This window comes from Phyllobates terribilis, unplaced genomic scaffold (genome assembly GCF_046119375.1).
Source record: "Phyllobates terribilis strain yellow unplaced genomic scaffold, ASM4611937v1 Scaffold_85__1_contigs__length_6476398, whole genome shotgun sequence".
NCBI classification, from domain to species: Eukaryota; Metazoa; Chordata; class Amphibia; order Anura; family Dendrobatidae; genus Phyllobates; species Phyllobates terribilis.
The window spans coordinates 190957-215662 of NW_027362845.1; the positions used below are offsets into that span (position 1 = coordinate 190957).

At 45.3% G+C, this 24706-nt stretch overlaps 1 protein-coding gene across 2 annotated transcripts; it reads left to right on the forward strand.

Annotated features, from left to right (window-relative positions):
• Positions 1 to 1091: 1091 nt before the first annotated feature.
• Positions 1092 to 9015, forward strand: LOC141197652 (uncharacterized). 2 transcript variants are annotated; one of them, XM_073662734.1, is made up of 6 exons: positions 1092 to 1249; positions 1379 to 1558; positions 1636 to 1759; positions 1852 to 1949; positions 2148 to 2238; positions 4521 to 9015. In XM_073662734.1, exons 1-6 carry the CDS (start codon positions 1172 to 1174, stop codon positions 6107 to 6109), a joined length of 2160 nt encoding a protein of 719 aa, XP_073518835.1. In that variant the 5' UTR covers positions 1092 to 1171; the 3' UTR covers positions 6110 to 9015. The 2 variants fall into 2 exon arrangements, with proteins under 2 accessions (XP_073518835.1, XP_073518836.1); XM_073662735.1 differs by having other exon boundaries at positions 4524 to 9015.
• Positions 9016 to 24706: the final 15691 nt, after the last annotated feature.

Below are 24706 nucleotides of genomic sequence, written 5' to 3' on the forward strand. Positions count from 1 at the left end.
AGCGACAGGAGAAGATGATGTCACTTCCATGCGCCCCTAATGACGTACATGCCGATGTCAGCTGCTGGCCTCTGATTGGTCGGTAGCGTGTATTGTGGCACTAAGCTGAATGTCAGTCCGAGAACACACATCCTGCTGCAGCAGGGGCTGGTGGTGGCTGGGCCCGGTCACAGGAGCGACTGCGGTCATTAAGCCTCTCAATATAATGCTCTCATAGTACCTCTATTTCCTCACACTGTATAATGTTGTCACAGTCCCGCCATCTTCCCACATACAGTATAATGTTCCCACAATACCCCCCCCCCCACATACAGTATAATGTTGTCACAGTCCCGCCAACCCCAATTTTAGTTTGTGTTTTAACACTTGGTTTTCTTTTTTTGGTGTTTTTCATGTAATATATGGAAGCCTACAGGAAAATGCTAAAAGAAACATAATATCCAGGAAAAAAAACACTGTACAAGGAGACATTAGCATCAAATAACTCCTGTCTTGGTGTTCTTACAAACAAGCTCTTATAAATGAGATCTAACGTGATAAACGATTATAACCTGGGAAAGACGGGAAACATTCATGTGGACAGTCGGTGATGATGTAGTTAGTGACGGACTCTGTCCAAATTTGTTTCTAGAGCCGTATTAGAAGATGAAGATGTCGTCGTCATTATGAAGTTGTTTTTTCTCATGTCACGTGTAATGTATATGACGAGAATTAGCGTTATGGAAGATGAGTCTATAAGACACGTATTTAGCTGCAGACTCTGAGGAAGAAACTGCTTGTTGTCTGTGGCCTAAAATATATAGGTTTTATTAGTACGTCAGGGACAAAAGCAGAATGTTGTAAAATAATAAAAATACCATTGCTGCTTGGGTTTCTGGGTGATTCTTACTGAAGCAGTGGCCAACTTAGCCAGTGATTGGAAGTATGGAGGAGATGTCTAAGTCATCAATTCAACTTGTGTTCCAGTCCATAAAAGACTAGAGAATACAACATCTACACATTCTATCTCCTGATATATTTCCCTTATTGTCTCCAGTAATTGTATTAATACACAGAATTCTTTATGATGTTATATCGGCTCATCTTCTTCTCATTCAGGTCTCTACAATATCGGATCCTCTCAGTGAAGATCTTCTATATTAAGAGAATTTTTCTGAATCACCTATTAAGGATGGATATGGACAGAGACAAGATGGCGGAGAGGATATTACACCTCACCCTAGAGATCCTCTTCCGGCTTACTGGAGAGGTGAGAGATTCTGATGACGTCACATTACATCATTCTTATCTATGGAAATAACAGATGGACAGAACTGGAGAGGTGAGGACTCTGGAAATGTCTGGAGTGAGATTTATTAATGTGTTTCTCCATTATCAGGATTACACAGTAGTGAAGAAGACCTCTAGTGAGCGCTGTCAGGACCCTGTGTCTGAGGGATGGGGAAGACCCCTGAGCCCAATCACAGGACCTCCATCTCACCCCCTGATACATGAGGACATCAATGACCAGAAGATCCTAGAACTCGCCTACAAGATGATTGAGCTGCTGACTGGAGAGGTGACACTGCTGGGAATGCTGGGACATTATACTGCTATGAAGGGATCGGGGGATGACTGTATCATTGTATGTGTCAGGTTCCTATAAGGTGTCAGGATGTCGCTGTCTATTTCTCCATGGAGGAGTGGGAGTATTTAGAAGGATACAAAGATCTGTACAAAGACGTCATGATGGAGGTTCCCCAGCCCCTCACATCACCAGGTAATAGACAGGACTAAATACACACAGCCTATAATTATCTTATCTAATTATGTGTAAAAAATGAATTCAGTCCCTGTATGTGTTTCCTCCAGATCTATCCAGTAAGAGGACAACACCAGAGAGATGTCCCCGTCCTCTTCTTCCACAGGACTGTAAACAAGAAGATCCCAATGTTCCTCAGGATCATCAGGTAGATGGAGAGAAGGTGTCATGAGATCTCCCCTATGATGTGTAGACGGCTGTGAAGGTCTTGTGCTCAGTCTTGTTTTATCCACCAGTATTATATGTTTTATATTTGTGTAATGAGAACGGTGGAGATGGCAGGATTAGAGCTGATCATACATGTGACTTCTCCATCTGTCTGTGACTTTTACAATATTTGTTTCAGGGTGAAGATCAGACCCATATTAATACTACAGAGACATATGTGAGGGGTGATGAGTGGTGTAAAGAGGAGATTCTTACATATGACTACCCAGGTGAGTAGTGACCACTAAATGCAGAGAAGTCACAGATTCTTCTCTGTCACCGGCTGTGGCTGCTTTATCGGTGGTGTAGTCCGGCCATATCACAATCGTGTGATCACCATTTTGCTTCCAGATCACAACATTCTCCTCCATCCAAAACTGTTCAAATGACTTTGGGTAATGAAAGCCCTTTTCTACAGAACTTACAACCTGGAGGATCCACCTACCCCCTGGAATTAGGAGACGCTGACCCTTACCTGTCTATATCTATAAAATACAAAGCCAAATGACAGTTTATGCAGAATGTGCTAACAAGTGAGAAAATCACTTGCAGAAAAATATTCTGATGGGCCTCTAATAGAAAGCGGAGAGTAATGATACTGTTGGCTTCCTAGATCCCTGATATCTCTCCTTTCTGTGCCGCTGAATGTCCTCATATGGTCCCTACAAGACCAGGTCCAGTCTTTCTGGCCAAACTTCACTTTTATGATTGAAAATATTAAATGTGCAGTGAGGCCAAGTGTGAATTTCTGTACAATAACAGCAGAGTTTCCCTTTATCCTGACTTTTCAATTTCTTTTTAAACCAACTAACTTTAAACAGGATTGTGATAAACTATACAGAAAACATTACACCTGTGCCATGATATATCTCTAAGCTGTGCGTGGCTGATGGCTGTAATATACAATTATTCACGCCTGCAGGAGATGTGTTGGCTCCAGCCCTGGTTTCATGGATTCACTCAACGTCATAAATTCCATTATGTTTTCAATCCTAAGGAATTCAGATTACTGCTCAATCTCTCCTGAAATGGGGGCGCTAATACTTTCTTTACTCTTTTGGTCAGGACTCATAGTAGCTCCAATGGTTTATCATAAATGAGTGCAACTCCGGTTTAGTGTTGGCATTCTCCCCCCAAACATACGTTCTTGTTGAGGATGTATCATATTTTTTTATGTCTTTTTTTAACAGGTTCATTCTGTATGATAACTTGATTGTGATGGGATCGGCCGGCCTCACTTATGTGAGTCTGTAACTCCCTGGTAGTCTTTAAAAAAGGTCTCCATTTCCTCTTCCAAATGCCCAAGATTTAAATTTAAGACACCTCGGCTCTGCAGTATTATAAAAAGTTCTCTTTAAATGTCTAATATTTCTTCTTAAAACTCATCTGATAGAAAATATTGGCCCTTACAATGGTTTACATTGCTAAGAGCCACCGAGCCCCATACTATTAATTACCCCAAAAAGGTTTCACCACTAGTTACTCTTTTTTTTTCTGAAGAATACAGTTGAGCTTCATCATTTCAGTAGTTATGTTATTGGGTTTGGTCACAGTTTTGCCCATCATCCTTTAACTTTTTTAACCCCTCCATATGGATCTGGACTTACTCAGAGACCCCTACACTTGGGCCATGGTGCTACCTGATGTTCTGTGGAGTGAGATGGGAAGAAGAATAATCAAGTAGACGGGTCGTTACCAGGAGGGCAGAGAAAATACAAACTCAGAAGACACAAGAGTAGTCAGTAAACGGGCCGAGGTCACAACAGGGAACAAATACACAAGCCGGGAGCTGAGCACAGAGGACTGAACCAGAGGAGAACAAGGCTGTATCTGGTAGCTTCTAGCAATATGCTTTGAGATTTAGTAGGGTGCGGTGCTTTCCCATTGGCTGAAGTAGGGAGCAGATTACTTCAGCGGACAGCACATACTGCCAGACTGGATGGTACTACTGGTCCCAGCAACCCTAATCTTAGGGGATGAAGGGAGCCCGTCTTGCCCAGAGCTTTTGATTCTGTCTTCTCCTCTATCACCAATGCCGTCTGCTGAGAGAAGCAGACGTCGCAGGAGCTGATCCCAGAGAAAATGGGACACACCAATTGCTGAAGTTCTAATACAACAAAATGGCAGAAAACCAGAGCAGTAGAAATCCCCATAGAGTAGTGACGAATTTGACTTCACAGCCACGTTCCGGAAATTAGCACGCCATGGATGTTGGAGAGTGAAAATAGCAAATCTGCCATTTTATTACCCAACACATAGTGCCCAGATTGTGCTCCAGGAGACACACACCGTAAATTAAGTGGGTTCTTCTCACTACATCAATGCCAAATACATGGTTGCTAAATGTTCTTTGGACACAGTCTATTAGACTGTGAACTGTCATTGTCTTGGTGAATAATACAATATTTTTACATAACTTGCCATTTCTACGGACAATTTAAGTAGAAATGTTCAAAAATATAAAATTCAAGGATATTTTATTAAAAAAAATAACAATTGGTTTTATTCTTAGCAGATGTCTGTGCCAGGAGACCAGAGGGACAGCTGACATCTTCATCATCATCATGTTGGGATGAGCTTGATATCACACAGGATACAACTGAAGTGAATGCCATTACTCCAGATATACCATCGTCCCTTCACAGCAAAGATCTGTCTTCTGATTCATTAGCGACTACTAAGGAAATTCAAAGTCACAAAATAAGCATTAAAAAACAAACTACTCCTAAAGCAAAGAAGCCATTTTTATGTTCAGAATATGGAAATAGTTTTCCCATCGAAAAGTCTTTACTTAAACATCAAAAAATTCACACAGCGGACAATAGATTTTCTTGTTCCAGGTGTGGGAGATGTTTTAACCAGAAATCAGATCTTGTTAAGCACCAGAGAATTCACTCAGGGGAGAAGCCATTTTCATGTTCAGAATGTGGGAAATATTTTACCCAGAAATGGAATCTTGTCATACACCAGAGAACTCACACAGGGGAGAAGCCTTTTTCATGTTCAGAATGTGGGAAATGTTTTAACCATAAATCAGTTTTGGTTAATCACCAGAGAACTCACACAGGGGAGAAGCCTTTTTACTGTTCAGAATGTGGGAAATGTTTTAACCAAAAATCCGCTTTGGTTAAGCACCAGAGAACCCACACGGGGGAGAAGCCTTTTTCCTGTTCAGAATGTGGGAAATGTTTTAACCAGAAATCAGATTTGGTTAGTCACCAGAGAACCCACACAGGGGAGAAGCCTTTTTCATGTTCAGAATGTGGGAAATGTTTTGTATGCAAATTACACCTCGTTAGTCACCAGAGAACTCACACAGGAGAGAAGCCTTTTTCATGTTTGGAATGTGGGAAATGTTTTGGATGCAAATCCCACCTTGCTAGTCACCATAGAACTCACACAGGGGAGAAGCCATTTTCATGTTCAGAGTGTGGGAAAAGTTTTAATCAGAAGTCAGATTACATTAAGCACCAGAGAACCCACACAGGGGAGAAGCCTTTTTCATGTTCAGAATGTGGGAAATGTTTTGTATGCAAATCACACCTTGTTAGTCACCAGAGGACTCACACAGGAGAGAAGCCTTTTTCATGTTCAGAATGTGGGAAATGTTTTGTATGCAAATCACACCTTGTTAGTCACCAGAGAACTCACACAGGGGAGAAGCCATTTTTATGTTCAGAGTGTGGGAAAAGTTTTAACCAGAAGTCAGATTTCATTAAGCACCAGAGAACCCACACAGGGGAAAAGCCTTTTTCTTGTTCAGAATGTGGAAAATGTTTTAACCAGAAAGTGCATCTTGATAGCCACCAGAGAACCCACACAGGTAAGAAGTCTTTTCCATGTTCAGAATGTGGGACATGTTTTAACGACAAATCAGATTTTGTTAAGCACCAGAGAACCCACACAGGGAAGAAGCTTTTTTCATGTTCAGAATGTGGGAAATGTTTTATCCAGAAATGGAATCTTGTTATACACCAGAGAACCCACACAGAAGAGAAGCCTTTTTCATGTTTAGAATGTGGGAAATGTTTTAACCAGAAATCGCATTTTGTTAGACACCAGAGGACCCACACAGGAAAAAAGCCGTTTTCCTGTTCATAAAATCATAGAATGTTAGAGTTGGAAGGGACCTCCAGGGTCATCGTGTCCAGCCTCCTGCTCATTGCAGGATTTACTAAACCAGCTCAGACAGATGTCTGTCCAGACTCTGTTTTGAAGACTTCCATTGAAGGAGAGCTCACCATCTCTTGTGGCAGCCTGTTCCACTCATTGAACACCCTCACTGTCAAAATGTTTTTTCTAATATCTAGTCAGTATCCTCTCCCTTTCAGTTTCATTCCATTGCTTCTCGTGTTTCCATGTGCAAATGAGTGTAAGGATGTTCCTGCTACATTCTGACATCCCTTCACATATTTGTAGACCGCTATTAAGACTCGTCTTAGCCTTTTTTGCTAGCTAAACATTCCTAAATCCTTTAACCTTTCCTCATAGGACATAGTTTGTAGTCCTCTCGCCATTTTGGTCGCTCTTCTTTGAACTTGCTCCAGTTTTTCAATGTCTTTTTTAAAATGTGGTTCCCAGAGCTGGACACTATTCCAGATGAGGCCTGACCAAGGAGGAGTACAGAGTGATAACTACTTCACGTGATCTAGACTATGCTTCTCTTAATACATCCCAGAACTGTATTTGCCTTTTTTTGCTGCTGCAGCAAAATGTTGACTCAAGTGTTAAAAAAGGGCTGTTGCTTAGTTCTATTTCTCCAGATCTGTAACTGTAATTTTCCTTTTTCTTGCCCAGATGTTGGATCTTGCATTTCTCCCTGTTAATTACCATTTTATTAGTCGCTGTCCATTGTTCAAACTTATCTAGATCCTTCAGAATCCTTTCTCTGTCTTCTGTAGTGTTAGCTATCCCTCCTAGCTTTGCATCATCTGCAAATTTGATTAGTTTACCTTCAGTTCCCTTATCTAGATCATTTATAAAAATGTTGAACAACATTGGGGCCAGGACAGAGCCTTGTGGTACCCAACTTGAAACACTCTTCCAATTGGATGACCAACCATTTATTACCACTCTTTGCGTAAGATCACTGAGCCAATTATGAATCCACCTAACTGTAGCCTTGTCAATCTCATAATTGGTCATTTTTCAATAAGGATAGTATGAGATACTTTATCAAATGGTTTGCTGCAGTCGAGACTTACTATATCTACCGCATTTCCCTGATCCAGCTTCTCAGTGATTTCATCATAGTAGGAAATTAGATTAATCTGGCATGACTTGGTTGCTACAAAGCCATGCTGGCTCTGGTTAATTACTGTATTCTTATCCAAGTACTTGCATACATGCTGTTTAATTATTTGTTCAAAGATCTTTGCTGGTATAGAAGTAAGGCTCACTGGCCTGTGATTTCCAGGCTCCATCTTCTTTTCTTTTTTGAAGATAGGAACAACATTTGCCCTTCTCCAATCTTCTGGGATGTCTCCTCCAGGATTTTTCAAAGATTCTGGCTAGTGGTTCTGCAATTTCCTCTGCTAATTCTTTAATACCCTAGGATGTAATTTATCTGGACAACTAGATTTATATTCGTATAACTTAGCTAAGTGTTCCCTCACTGTGACGACACCGCTTCTAATCTTAATTAGCCAGACGTTAAGATTTGTTAAGCCAGGAGAAATACACTATTATCTTTGTTGACTTTTGAATGTGTGTGTTTGTTTGGTTAATAATAACAATAATTTTTATTTATATAGCGCCAACATATTTCACCGCTTTACAATTAAGTAGGGACATGTACAGACAATAAAACAATACAATGTATCATAATTCAACAGTACAGGAGAAGTGAGGGCCTTGCTCACAAGCTTGCAATCTATATGGAAATAGGGGGACACAATAGATAGAACATTGTCTTCCTTCAGCCAGTATCAGTATCTAAGTGCAGTTACTGTGTGCTATTGGGTGCATGAAGGATGTGGAGACAGAGGAATAGGCAGGAGCAGATTAAGACTAACATTTAGGAGGGAACAGGGGAGAGTTATGTTAGTGAGCTGAGGTCATAGGCTTGTCTAAACAGATGTGTTTTTAAAGCACGTTTAAAACATGGGGGCTAGATATTAGTCAAATTGTTTGAGGTAGTGCATTCCAGAAAACTGGCGCAGCATGAGAGAAGTCTTGGAGACGGAGTAAGCGAGGTTCGGATTAAGGAGGATGTTAGTCTTAGATCAGTTGCAGAACGAAGGGCACAGGAAGGGTGATAGACAGAAATGAGGGAAGAGATAAAGGGCGGTGCAGAATTGTGGAGAGCTTTGTGGGTGAGAGAGATGAGTTTGTATTGTATTCTGTAGTAAATGGGTAACCAGTGCAATGACTGGCACAGGGTAGAGGCATCGGTGAAGCGGCCTGATAGAAATACGACCCTGGCTGCTGCATTCAGAATGGACTGGAGAAGAGAGAGATTGTTTAGAGGGAGGGTTGGTCAAGAAGGACGGTGACTCAGTGTTTGGGACACTGATGTTTGTTATTATGCTAATTGAATATTGTACTAACCCAGCTAGTTTATTTACAAGAGCAGGGGGATTAGCTCAAACAGTGAGACCTGAGTGAGCCCTGCACCTTCCCCCCAACTTGTGACTAATAACCTTAGCCACATATGTAAATATAAAAAGGGTTTTCTATGCTGCTGCAAAGAGAATCAAGGAGAATCAGAGAGACATTCCTCAGGACAGAAGATGGATAGCATCCTCAGATTTTGATTCTACACAATAGGGACACAATAGGTTTCCAGCCTAAAAGTATATAGTTCTGACTGGAAGGATACTGATCTGCTTCATTGACCATCAGAGAATTCATGGATACAACTAGGTATCAGGGTTGCTACAATGAGGTCACCTGGCACCATGGCTATTTTGTTTGGGGTTGCCAGGTGGGACCCTCCATCGCCTGGAAACCATGGAGACATTCGGAGAAGCCAGATTGGGAGCAGCCTGTCATCTGGCCCAATGGAAACTATCGAAGAGGCCAGGTTGAGACCCTCGGGTCTCCTGGCCTTGTACCTCGATGGACTGTCAGCTTCATAAGCTTGCCGCTACCTCTTCTCTGTGGAGACCCGCCAAAAGTGAGGGGCCACTAGTTGAGGTAGTTGATGCTGGAAGTCCCAAAGTCACAGCTGCTCTATTCTCAATAGGCCAGCGGAAGGGTGAGACTGTGTAATTTTTCACCATCTCGGATATTTTCTCAGACTGTTCTATATGTTTGTTGTCTGTTTAGTGGTTCAATAAAATATTGCCACACTGTTTTACCCTCACCCTGTCTTGTCTGAGTAGTATTATGCCCACGGAAGACCCTCGGGTCTTCACACTCGCCATCTCTCTGTTTATAGATAATGTGTATTCTTGTATTCCTTCGATAGCACCATGAAGATCAGTTCATGTTACAATTTCTTTCTTGAAGACATATACAAAATAGGAATTTAAAAGTTCAGCCTTCTCAACGTAATTTTTTACCAATTCACCCTGTTCATCCTGTAAAAATTCTATAGCATCTGACTTTTCTTTTGCTTTTGACTAGAGATGAGCGTTGTTCGACTCGAACTGTTCGCCAATCTGAAATTCGAGCTGTTTTGGGCGGTGTTCGAGCCGTTCGGCGAACCCGAACGATTTGAAAAAAATTCGGCTGTTCGAGGTTATGTTCGATAACTGTTCGTGCACCAAAATCATAACTGGATTTTTTCTCAGTAATGATGAAAATTAATGTTAATACGCAGTTTGAGTGTACAGCGGGGTGGGGGGAGGGGCAGGGGATGGATCTCTGCAGGAATAATGAAGAACTCCATTTTTTTTTCTCTTTCCCGCATTTACAGTGGGGAGGTGCAATCTGTCAGCCTATCAGCAGCGCACACACGGAGCGAAGTGCTTTTTTTCACACAAGCAAGGGCATGTGTCATTGGCAGTGTATGTCACATGTCCTTGCCCTATAAGACCCAGCCATTTTCCCCGTCGCCACCATTTTCTCACTGCTGCAGCTGCGTGTTAGACGGCACCGCTGTTGCTGTGTGCACTATACCTTGTTAATTTCAAGCCAATTTTCGCACAAATCTACAGATAGCTTGGGAGTAGGGAATAGTTGTGATTGCAGTCCTTTTAAGGACTAGGTTACATCATTTCCTATGACTTTTATCAGACAGGTCTGTGCTCTTAAATAGATAGATTGTGGGAGTAAAGAGTAATTGTAATTGCAGTCCTTTTCAGGACTAAGTTACATCAGTTCCTATCAGTTTTTGCCAGGCAGGTCTGTGCCAGTGCTGTGCAAGTTTTTTTCACAGCATTTGGCTAAATCTAGCAAAGCTAATCCCTTTTGGCCTATTGCAGAGTGTGTTAGTCAGTGGAGTAGCCTATCTGTGTTGCAAGCTACACCACCTGTGTATAGAATACCAATTTTTTTACTGCACCTAGTGAAGTAAAACCTTTTGGGCATAGCATCATTCTATTAGTCCATCTATACTAACCTCCACCAGGTTGCAAATTGAATATAATATTTTTTTGCATCTACCTCTGAAAAAATATTTGGGCTTGTAGCAGTGTGTGGGACTTGTTCTATTAGTCCATCTATACTGACCTCCATCAGGTTGCAAACTGAATATAATTTTTTTCTGCATCTACCTCTGAAAAAATATTTGGGCTTCTAGCTGTGTGTGGGACTTGTTCTATTAGTCCATCTATGCTGACCTCCATCAGGTTGCAAACTGAATATAATTTTTTTCTGCATCTACCTCTGAAAAAATATTTGGCCTTCTAGCAATGTGTGGAACTTGTTCTAGTAGTCCATCTATACTGACCTCCATCAGGTTGCAAATTGAATATAATATTTTTCTGCATTTAGCTCTGAAAAAATATTTGGCCTTCTAGCAGTGTGTGGGACTTGTTCTATTAGTCCATCTATACTGACCTCCATCAGGTTGCAAACTGAATATAATTTTTTTCTGCATTTACCTCTGAAAAAATATTTGGGTTTCTAGCTGCGTGTGGGACTTGTTCTATTAGTCCATCTATACTGACCTCCATCAGGTTGCAAATTGAATATAATTTTTTTCTGCATCTAGCTCTGAAAAAATATTTGGGCTTCTAGCAGTGTGTGGGACTTGTTCTATTAGTCCATCTATACTGACCTCCCTCAGGTTGCAAGCTGAATATAATTTTTTTCTGCATCTAACCCAGACAATAGTTTTGGCCTAATACCACAGTTTGGCCACTCAGCTCTGCTCGGTTCCTATCCATTGTTTTTTTGTGCAAACAACTCCAGAGTTGTGAATTAGTTAACCACCAAAATGAGTGGAAAAAGGCCTGCTGCTGGTGGAAAGGGGAATAGGCGTGTTGGGAAGGGGAAAAAAGGTTGTGTCCGTGGAGTAGGTGTTAAAGCAACAGTAAGATCTGCAGAAGAAAGACCATCTTCCAGCAAAACTAAAATGTCTACTTCTTTTAGCGGACAATGTGATAAGATCCCTTTCTTACGGCCACGCCAATCGCTACAAATTCCAGATGCGGCTCAAAAACAGCAGGTGCTTCAACGGATATCAAGTGCTCCTTTAAGTGGGCTCTCCTCCACATCAACTTCAACATCACAAATACTCCAGTCCTCAGAGGTGTCACCCCAATCGCACTTGCTTCCTCACAGCTCCCAAATCTCCAGCTGCCCGTCTGAGTATGAGGTAGAACAGATGGTTGAGTCTGCAGAGCTGTTTACTCATACTATAGCCTGGGAATCAGAGGTCGGCTCCAGCGCTTCTGTGAATCCAGACGAGGAAATGATCTGCACTGATGCCCAGAATCTTTATGAGTCGGATCCAGGACCAGACGCAGAAGGTTCTGACCATAATGTAGACCCTCATTCCCAAACTGTAACTCCTGTTGGTGGAGACAATGAGGAAGACGATGATAAGACTCAAATACCTGATTGGAGCGACAACTTTAGTTTTTTGTCAGGGCAGGAACAGGTTGGCTCTGAGGACGACGGGTGTGATAACACACAGGGTGATGATGATGAGGTTGGAGATCTCACTTACTGTCAACCCACAGTCAGCCAAGAGATGAGGTCAGCAGAGGAGGTGGAGGAGGATGCTAGTGACGACGAGGTCATGTTGCGCCTTCCTGGACAGAGACGTAGTACTGGAAGCACGTCAACAACTGCATCCTCAAACACAACTCTGCCTCTGACCACAAGTCGTGGTGGCTCTTCAGGTCGCATGGGTGCTAAGCCTTGCATAGCCTGGGCATTTTTTCAGATCGATAAAGATGACCCAACTCGTGTTATCTGTAACATTTGTCAACAAAAGCTAAGTAGAGGCCAAAAAATACATAGTTTGAGTACTTCATGCATGAACCGGCACATGGACATGAAGCATAAGTTGCAGTGGGAAGCTCACTGTGCTACAATGCGGCCTAGCCGGCCGGGCCAACTATCGTCTGCCCCATCTTGTGCATCTGCGGCCTCTTCCTCCTCTGTGACTGGGGTGACAGCAGTCACACCTGTTTTGGGACGCAGACCTGCCACCTCTTTACCCGCAACAGCCAGCGTGATTGGCAGGTCATCATATTCTTTGGAGGTGGTAACACCAGCTGCTGTTGAGCGCTGTCCGACATCGATAGCACCACCTTTGGATCAAGGCAACCTAACATGTCCGCCTGCATCTTCCTCACAGACCGTCAGTTTGCCGGGGACACCCTTATCAACCCCGTCTAAGCACAACAGCCAGCCCTCAGTCCCTCAGATGTGGACAAGTAAAATACCATTTCCACCTAGCCATGAGAAAGCTAAGAGGTTGAATTTCACCATCTGCAAGCTCTTGGCTGCAGAAATGCTGCCTTTCCGCCTGGTGGACACAGAGGATTTTCGAGACCTTATGTCCGTCGCAGTGCCCCAGTACCAGATGCCCAGTCTGCACTACTTCTCAAAGAAAAGTGTGCCTGCGCTCCACCAGCATGTCGCACACAACATCACCGCTTCTTTGAGAAACTCTGTGTGTGACAGGGTGCATTTCACCACAGACACTTGGACGAGTAGGCATGGACAGGGGCGTTACATGTCGCTGACTGGGCACTGGGTAACTATGGTGACAGCAGGACAAGGGGCTGCTGTCCAAGTCTTGCCGTCCCCACGAGTTGTGCGTCAATCCTCTTTATGTCATTTTTCCTCCACTGCTTCTGCCTCCTCAACCTCCTCTCGGTCCTCCACCTGCACCCAAAGCCTGTCTGGTCATGCCACAAGCTTTCTAACTGCGCAGAAGGGATCCTGCACACCTCCTTACTATGCTGGCAGTAGGGCTCAACGTCAACAGGCGGTTTTTACTTTGAAATGTCTGGGAAATGTGAGTCACACAGCTGAGGAGTTGTGGTCAGCTCTGGAGAACCAATTTCATGAATGGTTGTCTCCACTGGACCTGAAACCAGGGAAGGCCGTGTGCGACAATGCTGCAAACCTGGGTGCGGCCCTTCGCCGGGGCAATGTCACACACGTGCCTTGTATGGCTCACGTGTTGAACCTGGTTGACCAGCAATTTTTAGCCCACTATCCCGGACTAGATGGCCTTCTGCAGAGGGCACGGTCGCTGTGTGCTCACTTCCGCCGTTCGCATCCCGCAGCTCAGCGACTTACATCTCTACAGAAGTCGTTGGGCCTGCCACTTCACCGGCTAAAATGCGATGTGCCTACCCGGTGGAATTCAACTCTGCACATGTTGCAGCGACTGTGGCAGCACCGACAAGCCCTGGTGCAATATGTTCTGACGTACAGCCTGGGCCAACGGGATCCAGAGGTGGGGCAAATCACGCTGGAGGAGTGGTCTCAGATCAGGGACCTATGCACCCTTCTGCACAGTTTTGAAATGGCGACGAAGATGTTTAGTGCTGACGATGCCATTATCAGCATGACTATTCCGGTGATTTACATGCTGGAGCACATGTTAAACAGAATTCGGAGTCAGGTGGTGGCACAAGAGGAGGTGGAGGAAGTAGAGGAGGGGGAGTTGTATGCGGAAGGGCTAATATCTGCAAGGTCCAGACGGTCGGCAGCACCAAGGCGGCAGGCATGTGAGGGTGGGGGAGATGGTTTTACCAGGGCGCATGGTAGCAGCCAAACTAGTGAGGAAGGTGCAGGAGCCCAGGAAGAAGTGGAGGACGAACTGATGGAAGACTCATCAGATGAGGGAGACCTTGATCACATTTCTGTTGTGCGAGGTTGGGGGGAGAGGACAGAGGAGGGAAGCATGATTGTTACCTCGCCACCAACACAACAGGGACTTGGTGCTCCTGGATGCGCAAGACACATGAGTGCCTTCTTGCTGCACTACCTGCAACATGACCCTCGAATTGGGAGAATTAGAAATAATCCTGACTACTGGGTTGCCACACTGTTAGATCCCCGGTACAAAAGTAAATTTGCAGAAATAATTCCTGCCATAGAAAGGGATGCACGCATGCAGGAGTATCAGCAGAGACTGTTGCAGAATCTTACATGTGCTTTTCCACAAATCACCAGTGGTGCACGTAGTGAATCTCACAGTTCCAACTTGCCAACCGTGGGACCGTCGAGTGTTCAGCACTCAAACCGTAACAGAAACACAGTATCTGCTGGTAACATCAATTTTGCGGAATCATTTCACCACTTTTTTAGCTCATCCTTTGCAAGGCCACAGGAGACAAGAAGTCTGACACATAGTCAACGCCTAGAGACGATGGTACAGGAGTATCTCCAAGTAAACGTTGAAGCCATGACTGTGTCACTGGACCCTTGCTCTTTTTGGGCTTCCAATCTGGATAAATGGCCGGAGCTCGCGACTTACGCCTTGGAGATCTTGTCATGCCCCGCAGCCAGCGTTCTGTCTGAACGTGTGTTCAGCGCTGCTGGTGGTGTGCTGACAGATAAGCGCACGCGGCTCTCCACTGATAATGTAGACAGACTCACGTTCATAAAGATGAACAAATCATGGATCCGAAACGACTTTTCTACCCCTGTGTCATCCTGGGGAGAGTAAAAGCTTGATGATTGGTTAAAATCACCTCACCAACCGTTTTAAGCTTTCAAATTACTAATCATGTTTATCTGTATCTTGGCTGGAAAATTATTTGGGCTTTGTAGCAGTGTGCAGTAATGATTCTATTAGGCCATCTATACTAAGCTCCACCAGATTTAAAATTACTAATCATGTTTATCTGTATCTTGGCTGGAAAATAATTTGGGCTTTGTAGCAGTGTGCAGTACTGATTCTATTAGGCCATCTATACTAAGCTCCACCAGATTTAAAATTAATAATAATTTTTAGCTGCATCTAGCCCGGAAAATAATTTTGGGGCTCCGAGATGCGCAAGACACATAAGTGCCTTCTTGCTGCACTACCTGCAACATGACCCTCAGATTGTCAGAATTCAAAGTAATCCTGACTACTGGGTTGCCACACTCTTAGATCCCCCACACTCTTCGATCAACCTTTTCATTTTAATAAAGACCAAAAAAATGGTCATTTTTGAAATTATAAGCATTAGCAGGTTATTAGAAACTGAAATCAAACAGTTTTCAACTCAAAACTTTATTCTAGGTGATGTTACATTTGCACATAGGACCCCTTGTTCGAAAGGAGCTTCTGAACTCTCTCGTCCATTGAATTTGTCAGGTTTTGGATAGTTTCTAATTCAATTGTTTTGCATGAGGACAGAATACCCTCCGAGAGCAGTTGCTTAGATGTGAACTGCCTCCCGCCATCATAGACACTCCTTTTGATGATGCTCCAGAGGTTCTGAATGGGGTAGAGGTCATGGGAGCATGGGGGGTCACACCATAAGTTTGTCCCCTTTTATGCCCATATCAGCCAGAGATGCAGATGTGTTATGTGCAGCATGAGACGGTGCATTATCATGCATGAAAATGATCTTGCTGTGGAATACACGGTTCTTCTTCTTGAACCATGGCAGGAAGTGCTGTTTGAGAAACTCCACATACATTATGGAGTTCATCTTTACCCCTTCAGGGATCTTAAAGGGGCTGACGATCTCTCTCCCCATGATTCCAGCCCAAAACATTACTCCACCTCCTCCTTGTTGGCGCTGTAGCCGTGTTTGCGTGGGGTGTCCATCAACCAGCCATCCTCCACTCCATCCATCTGGACCATCGAGCGTTGCACGGCACTCATCCGTGAACAATACAGTTTTGAAATCAGTCTTCATGTAATGTTTGGCCCACTGGAGCCGTTTCTGCTTGTGTGCAGTGGATAGAGGAGGTCGACAGGATGGCGTACGCACAGCTGCAAACCTCTGAAGGACCCTGCATCTTGTTGTTCGGGGGACGTTGGAGGCACCAGCAGCTTCAAAAACTTGTCTGCTGCTATGACGAGGCTTTTTTGCCGCTGCTCTTTTAACCTGACGTAATTGCCTGTAGGAAAGAGTCCTCAATTTGCCCTTATCAGCACGCACACGTGTGTACTGTAAATCAGCTACATACTTCTTGATTGCCAAGACACTTCATCCTGATCATCGCACAATGTTGATTGTAGCCATGCCTTGACCTAAACACTACACAACTTGTTGCTTCTCAGCAGCCGACACATCCTTTTTCTTTCCCATTTTGGCAGAAAATGTAGGCTGCTTAATAATGTGGGACAGCCTTCTTAAGTATTCTTGCCGATCATTGGACACACCTGCCAAACTAATTAATTAGCACAGGTGTCTGCAATTGCTTACAGTGATATAAAGAGCCCTGACACACATCACCATCAATGAGTTTAACTGACAAACAAATTCTTCCCTTATCACTCCTAAACACTTTTTGCATAATAATTTGGAACACAGTGTACATGTGCTTTTCCACAAAACACCAGCGGTTCATGTAGTGAATCTTACAGTTCTAACTTGCCAACCGTGGTCTGTATGGAGTTGTTCAATAAAGGGCCCAAAATTAAGATAACATAAACGGGAGAGGTCTCTATGAATAGGAATTCCTAAGAATTTGATACCCTGTGAGGGCCAGGCAAAGGGAAAGTTGGACTGGATGGAATCCTGTATGGATTTGGGGAGGGAGACATCGAGGGCCTCAGACTTCACTGCATTGATTTTAAAATTTGACCATGTAACAAAGTGATCTATTTCAGCCATAACAGCAGGGATGGATATATGTGATTTGAGTGATATATACTAGGACATCATCAGCAAATAGAGAGCACTTGTACTCGGTGCCTCCCACCTCAATCCACCTAATATTGGGGTTATGGCGAATTGATGAGAGCAGGTGCTCCGTCACTAGGATGTATAAGAGAGGGGACAGAGGACATCCCTGCCTTGTCCCATTGGTGATTATGAAAGGTGATGAAAATGTTCTGACGCGCCCCCTGGGCCTTGGGACACCCGGAGCCGGACCCTTTTTGGTGGATGCTGGTGGTTGTAGTCTCCGTGGCGGCGACCCGACTCCGTGGCTCAGGGCGGTCAAACCAGTGGCGGAACTATTTATGTGGTTTTGATGTTTAAATGTCCGACTATGCCACCCGTGGATTGCGGTCAGAGTGAACCGCCGCTGCAGGGCAGACCGCTGAGGCTGGTGTTGTGGGTGCAGCAGAGCGTAGCATAACTCCCCACGGGAGGAGTATAGCCTCAGGGCAGTGTATGCGGAGGATGGGGGTGATGGTGCAGGGCAGCAGCAGTAACGACACGGAGTCAGTGATGCAGTCCAGGGCCTTTACTCACAGTTCTTATTATCCAGACCACTTCTGCAGGTAACGGCTGCCCACGTCGTACTGTGCTCACCAGGTGAGTGGCTCAGACAACTCCCACATAACTTTGGAGCGCTTCACAGGACCCCCTTTGTGTGTCCTTTGTCTGGCCTTTCTTACCAACCCTTCTGTCCGGCTGCCTCGGGCCTCCTCTTGGTAAACTTGGCGCCAGTTTCCCTGACCCTTTGTGGTGCCTTCCTAGCGGGTGTAGCGAGGGGCTGCGCCACATAAAATGTCACAGCCTCCGGTTTCTAGCTGAGGGTCGTTTCCCGCCTCCACTAGTTTTGGGGACCAGTCTCCCCCTTTGGCCTGACCCCTCCACGCAGGTGGATTCGGGCGTGCGGTGGCGACTCGCCCGTCCGCACCCCTGGGATCCCTTCGTTCCTCGTTCCTGGAGCCTTCTCCGCTCCTCTTCCTTCCTTCCTTCTCCCTCTTCCAGGCCTGGGCCTCTGTTACTAGGCCCGCCTTTGGAGCAGAGCTCATGCAGAGCCCCTGCTCCCTGTCACTTCTGCTCAGACTTCTCTGCACTGAACTAAGATGGTGCCCACCTTTTATACTCCCTTCTCAATGCACCCAGGAACTGCTTCCTCCCTGCTCCTGCACTACAGGGTTCCCCTTCCTCAGTGTTCCCTCCCCCCACTCCAGCCAGGGACAGGGACTGTCGTGCCCATCTCAGGGGCATATTGGTCGCCCTGCCCCACGGCAATGTGGTGTAATGCATGCAGGTGTTGGGTCCTGATCCACACTCCATCCTTACCTGAGAGTGAGATATCACACCTCTGGGTGAGGTGCAATACCTCTGTAGCAACCGAGCCCTCAGGGTGCTACAGTTCCATTTATCTTCAGCCTAGGTGACGTATTGCGATACAGGGCCGTGATTTTGGCTATAAAAGGGTCCCCTAGACCCCTACCCCAAGCTTTTTAAGAGAATAATATATGGCGTGCCAGGAGACTCTATGGAATGCTTTCTCAGCATCCAACGAGAGTATCTACTTACAAATTTTTAACTGCATCTAGCCCAGGAAATACTTTGTGCCTAGTAGCAGTGTCTGCTAGTCAGCGGATTATCCCGGCTGTTAAGCAAGCTACACCACCTGTAGTTTGGACACTTAATTTTTTCAAAGGAAATGCTTCGGGACCACGGGATACTTAGTGAAGAGCATCAGGAGGCACCCCAAGGCATAGGGGCTGGGACTGGCGGTAGGAAACCTTGCGGTGAACAGCCGAGCTCGATCCTTATAAAAGCTTTTTAACTGCAGCAGCTTTAGTGGACGCTACTGGAGCTGGAATTACGCGGCTGCTGGCATGAGACTTGCCCTCCAATAGATCCTTGTAAAAGGATTTAAAGTGTATTCATTCAAATTAGAGAGACAATTTAAATTAAAAAGCTTAGAGCTGCCTCCACCACAGGGGGGCTCGCTCGACCCACCAGCGGACAGGCACCAGTATTGGGAGAGGGGGGCTGGCCGTCAGGGTCCACCGCGGCTCTGGCATAAACCCGGCGACACGGAGGTGGCACGGGCAGGAACGGACTGGCCGTGTCGGGTTCTCACTTTTTGGATTTTAGAAGGGCATGACATGCCTATATCTGTGTCTCCCCCTCCTTTTACTCCTCCACCTCTTTTCTTTTCGCATGACTATATGTACTTGTCACTTTTCCATGTGTTAGTTATGTCTTCTGAGCAGTTTGTCAGCTTTTGGACACCTTTGAAGGTGTTTTCTATGTGTTTCTATGTGTTTTTGTTTGCCTGCCATTGGTTTTAACGGTGTTCGATGGTGTTCGACGAACAGTTCGGCGAACACACGGGTGTTCGACGAACCGAACCGAACTCGAACACTACGGGGGTGGCTCAACACTAATTTCAACGCAAGATTGTGCGGATGGTGGATAAAGAACCTCAACTAACATCCAAACAAGTTCAAGCTGCCTTGCAGTCCGAGGGTACAACAGTGTCAACCCGTACTATCAGTCGGCGTCTGAATGAAAATGGACTGTATGGTAGGATACCCAGGAAGACCCCACTTCTTACCCCGAGACATAAAAAAGCCAGGCTGGAGTTTGCCAAAACTTACCTGAGAAAGCCTAAAACGTTTTGGAAGAATGTTCTCTGGTCAGATGAGACAAAAGTCGAGCTTTTTGGGAAAAACCATCAACATAGAGTGTACAGGAAAAAAAAAAGAGGCATTCAAAGAAAAGAACATGGTCCCTACAGTCAAACATGGCGGAGGTTCCCTGATGTTTTGGGGTTGCTTTGCTGCCTCTGGCACTGGACTGCTTGACCGTGTGCATGGCATTATGAAGTCTGAAGACTACCTACAAATTTTGCAGCATAATGTAGGGCCCAGTGTGAGAAAGCTGGGTCTCCCTCAGAGGTCATGGGTCTTCCAGCAGGACAATGACACAAAACACACTTCCAAAAGCACTATAAAATGGTTTGAGAGAAAGCAATGGAGACTTCTAAGGTGGTCAGCAATGAGTCCAGACCTGAATCCCATAGAACACCTGTGGAGAGATCTCAAAAAGGCAGTTTGGAGAAGGCACCCTTCAAATATCAGGGACCTGGAGCAGTTTGCCAAAGAAGAATGGTCTACAATTCCAGCAGAGCATTGTAAGAAACTCATTGATGGTTACCGGAAGCGGTTGTTCGCAGTTATTTTGGCTAAAGGTTGTGCAACCAAGTATTAGGCTGAGGGTGCCAATACTTTTGTCTGGCCCATTTTTGGAGTTTTGTGTGAAATGATCAAGGATTTGATTTTTGCTTCATTCTCTTTTGTGTTTTTTCCTTGCAAGCAAATTAAATGAAGATAAAAATAGCAAAGAATTTGTGATTGCAATCATCTTCAGGAAGAAACAGAGTATTATCCGACAGAATTGCAGGGGTGCCAATACTTTTGGCCACCACTGTAATGGCATAATACACATGCAGGTATTGAATGACTCAGGTGGACAACTCGTCATGAAACACATGTATACGGAGACAAAAGATGACGAGCAATAGTCCAGGGTAATGTACAAAAGTAGGAAAAAACAAGGAGTGATCCAGCATCCAAAAGTCTTCTTTAAAATCAATAATCCTATATTGGAAAACTATTTTAAAAATCATATGCAGAAAAGTCACATCATACAATGATTAAGGACCATAAGGTCTGAAACTCGTCTGTACATCACCTCCTCCTGTGGGGGCTGTGACTTCTCTGCATATGATTTTTAAAATAGTTTTCTAATATAGGATTATTGATTTTAAAGAAGACTTTTGGATGCCGGATCACTCCTTGTTTTTCCTGCTAATCTCCCGGGGCACTGCCGGCTGTTCCGTGCACCTGATGTCTGAGTAAGTTGAGCTGACTTTTTTTTCCTCTTTTGTTTCAATGTTCAAAAGTAGAAAATTTATTGATGGATAAAAATATACATGAACAGGGCAGGGGGAATAGGACACACATCCACGTGTGAAGACAAACTGTGGAAAAAAGGGGCACGCAACATAGGAACATTAATAATAGTATATATCAAATATCATATACATTATCATATGTACTATCATAACAGATAAAAAGGAATACTATGTCATAAAAAAGAAATCCTGCCGTTATACCAATAAATAGTGTTATCAAGGTATATGTGACAAATTATCCCACTAGAACTATGCTAATGCACCAAACAAGAAGCATTATGAAATACTTTGGACATCAATGATGCAGGAGCTCTAACTATTAGTGCGTCCGCCCCTGACGCGCATTTCGAACCAGCCTTCGTCAGGTAGCACGGTCTCCACTTATTCCCTGACTTATACACTACGCCAGATGAAGAAAAAAGGCGATGTAGTGCAGCCCTGCACAGTAACAGGACCTCCCTTTTGTTTCCCCCATGGAACACCAATACATTTCAATTGAATGTGTGTCCTCGGATGTACATTCAGTTGAAACCAGTGGGCCCACTCTATGTCCTGCTCGGGGACACGCCAAAGATCTGGGCCCACCGAAGAGTTGTCCGATGTCCCATTCAGGGGTGGATTAAGAGTAGCAAGGGCCCCGGGCAGTTTAGAAGGCGCGCCCGCCCCCCCCACCTGATTTATCACGTGACATGTCACATGATCCCCTGTGATAGATCATGTGATAGTTCACGTGAAATGAATTTGGCACAATATTAATTATAATATATTTTTTTTTGGGCTGTGTGCCCACTATGCGTTTTTTAAGCGTTTCCGCAGCGGCAATTCCGCTGCAGAGACGCTTAAAAGACGCTTGGTAGAAGGTCTGCCATGTTCCCCAATGATAATCCGCATGTGCTGTGTACATGCTGCGGAAATTTCCGCTGCGGATTATCTTTGCGGAAAAATCTGCAGCATTACCAATTATTTTGTGGAAGCGCTGCATTTTCGCTGCCATTGACTTGCATTAGAACGCATGGAATCCGCATCACTGCATCTGTACATGCGGATTCCATGCGTTTCAATGTGCGGATGGTACCCGGGTGTGGAGGAGAGGAGACTCTCCTCCGGACCCGGGTACCGTAGAACCTGTAAAAAAAGAATAAAATAAAAAATAAATATTATACTTACCTTCTGATGGCCCCCGGTGTCTTTATCCAATGCGTCCTGGCTTGCCGGCAGCTCGCGATGGTCTGAAAAGGACCTGCCGTGACGTCATTTAGTCATGTGAAGGGGCACGCGACCGCTGATGTCGGCAGGCCATCAGAAGGTAAGTATATAATTTTTTATTTTTTACCATTCTTTTACGGGCACACTATATAAATCCATGCCGGTTGCATGGATTTATATAGTGTGACCAAGTTGTCAAGAACTTTCCAAGTGATGCTAAAATCGCTTTGAAAGCGCTTGTCAACCCGCACGCGGAAATGCATGTGAAGAAAGCTTCACATCCGCTTGTCCCTGGCAGGAAAAACGCATGTACAATCCGCATGTAAAATCCGCGTGTACAATCCGCATGCGTTTCTTCTGCCAGGGAGATGCAGAAACGCTCAAAAAAAATCCAGAACATTTCTGTATCGTGGGCACATAGCCTTACATTAATTGTATGACTCAATATTGAGCACACGTAGCCATCTATACACAGCGGGAGGCAGCACGGTGCCATCTATACACAGCGGGAGGCAGCACGGTTCCATCTATACACAGCGGGAGGCAGCACGGTGCCATCTGTACACAGCGGGAGGCAGCACGGTGCCATCTATACACAGCGGGAGGCAGCACGGTTCCATCTATACACAGCGGGAGGCAGCACGGTGCCATCTATACACAGCGGGAGGCAGCACGGTGCCATCTATACACAGCGGGAGGCAGCACGGTGCCATCTATACACAGCGGGAGGCAGCACGGTGCCATCTATACACAGCGGGAGGCAGCACATAGCCATCTATACCCAGCGGGAGGCCACACGGCGCCCCCCCAGAGACAGCAGGAGGCCGCACGTAGCCATCTATGCACAGCAGGAGGCCGCACGTAGCCCCCCCCAGAGACAGCAGGAGGCCGCACGTAGCCATCTATACACAGCAGGAGGCCGCACGTAGCCCCCCCCCAGAGACAGCAGGAGGCCGCACGTAGCCATCTATACACAGCAGGAGGCCGCACGTAGCCATCTATACACAGCAGGAGGCCGCACGGTGCCCCCCCCGGAGACAGCAGGAGGCCGCACGTAGCCATCTATACACAGCAGGAGGCCGCACGTAGCCCCCCCCAGAGACAGCAGGAGGCCGCACGTAGCCATCTATACACAGCAGGAGGCCGAACGTAGCCATCTATACCCAGCGGGAGGCCGCACGGCGCCTCCCCCAGAGACAGCAGGAGGCCGCATGTAGCCATCTATACACAGCAGGAGGCCACACGGCGCCATCTATACACAGCATGGGGCCGCACGACGCCATCTATACACACACGCCCCCTGAAGAAGGCAAACGCCGAAACGTGCGTTGGGGTGGGCGAGCGGTCCACGTGAGGGTACCCTGACATCACAGCTTGTGGCCCAGGTAATTCTCCCTTATATAATGCAGCACTTGCTTCTTTCTTACCTGTACTTAACTACCTTTATACTTGTTTGGTATAGACTCTGTCAACATAAATCTATTTAATTGAATTTTCCTAGCCGTCATACTTTGACTATAATTGTACCATAGTGGCTATTACTAGTGTCCCTTATGTGGCATTTGGTATGATGAATGTATATCTTAGCTGCTGGTATATGGCATCCTGACAGTATAGATTATGAGTCTCCTATGAGGTATTTCCAAGTATTTGATACTACTTGTGGTATGCACTACTATATGAACATTACCATGGGTATTGTACTGTGGCCATTTGATAGTCCTCTTTATTGGTATGTCATATGAAGGACTACATATATGCTTTTTTGCTGTGGTGTCTCGGCCCCCTTTCGCTTGTGGACCGGATCGTCCCTTCAGTGAGATGGTCATCCTACATGATATGTGTTTCTCTGCATTTCTGTACTGTGCCTTATATTGATTATGAAGTAACTTTTTATACTATTTATGAATAAAAGTTAATTTTTATATTTGCCTTGGGTTGATATGGTCGTATTTTTTCTCTCTTCAAGTATTTATCTATGTCGAACGACTTAACCTAGATTTCCACCAGTAGGTGCTAGCCATTGAGCAATATACATATTATCTCTAATATGCACCAATTTAGAAACTTATATTGGGCCATCTATGCACAGCATGGGGCCGCACGGCGCCATCTATACACAGCAGGGTGCCGCACGGCGCCATCTATACACAGCAAGGGGCCGCACGGCGCCATCTATACACAGCAGGGGGCCGCACGGCGCCATCTATATGTAACGGGTCTGGGAGGTGGAACCTCTGAGCAACTATACAAGGGGGCAGTCCATGTAAGGAAGCGGGTGGCTCCCAGGGAAGACGGGCAGGTACTCACGGCAAGTGACAGGGACAGTCTCTGGGTAGAGGGGCAGGTAGT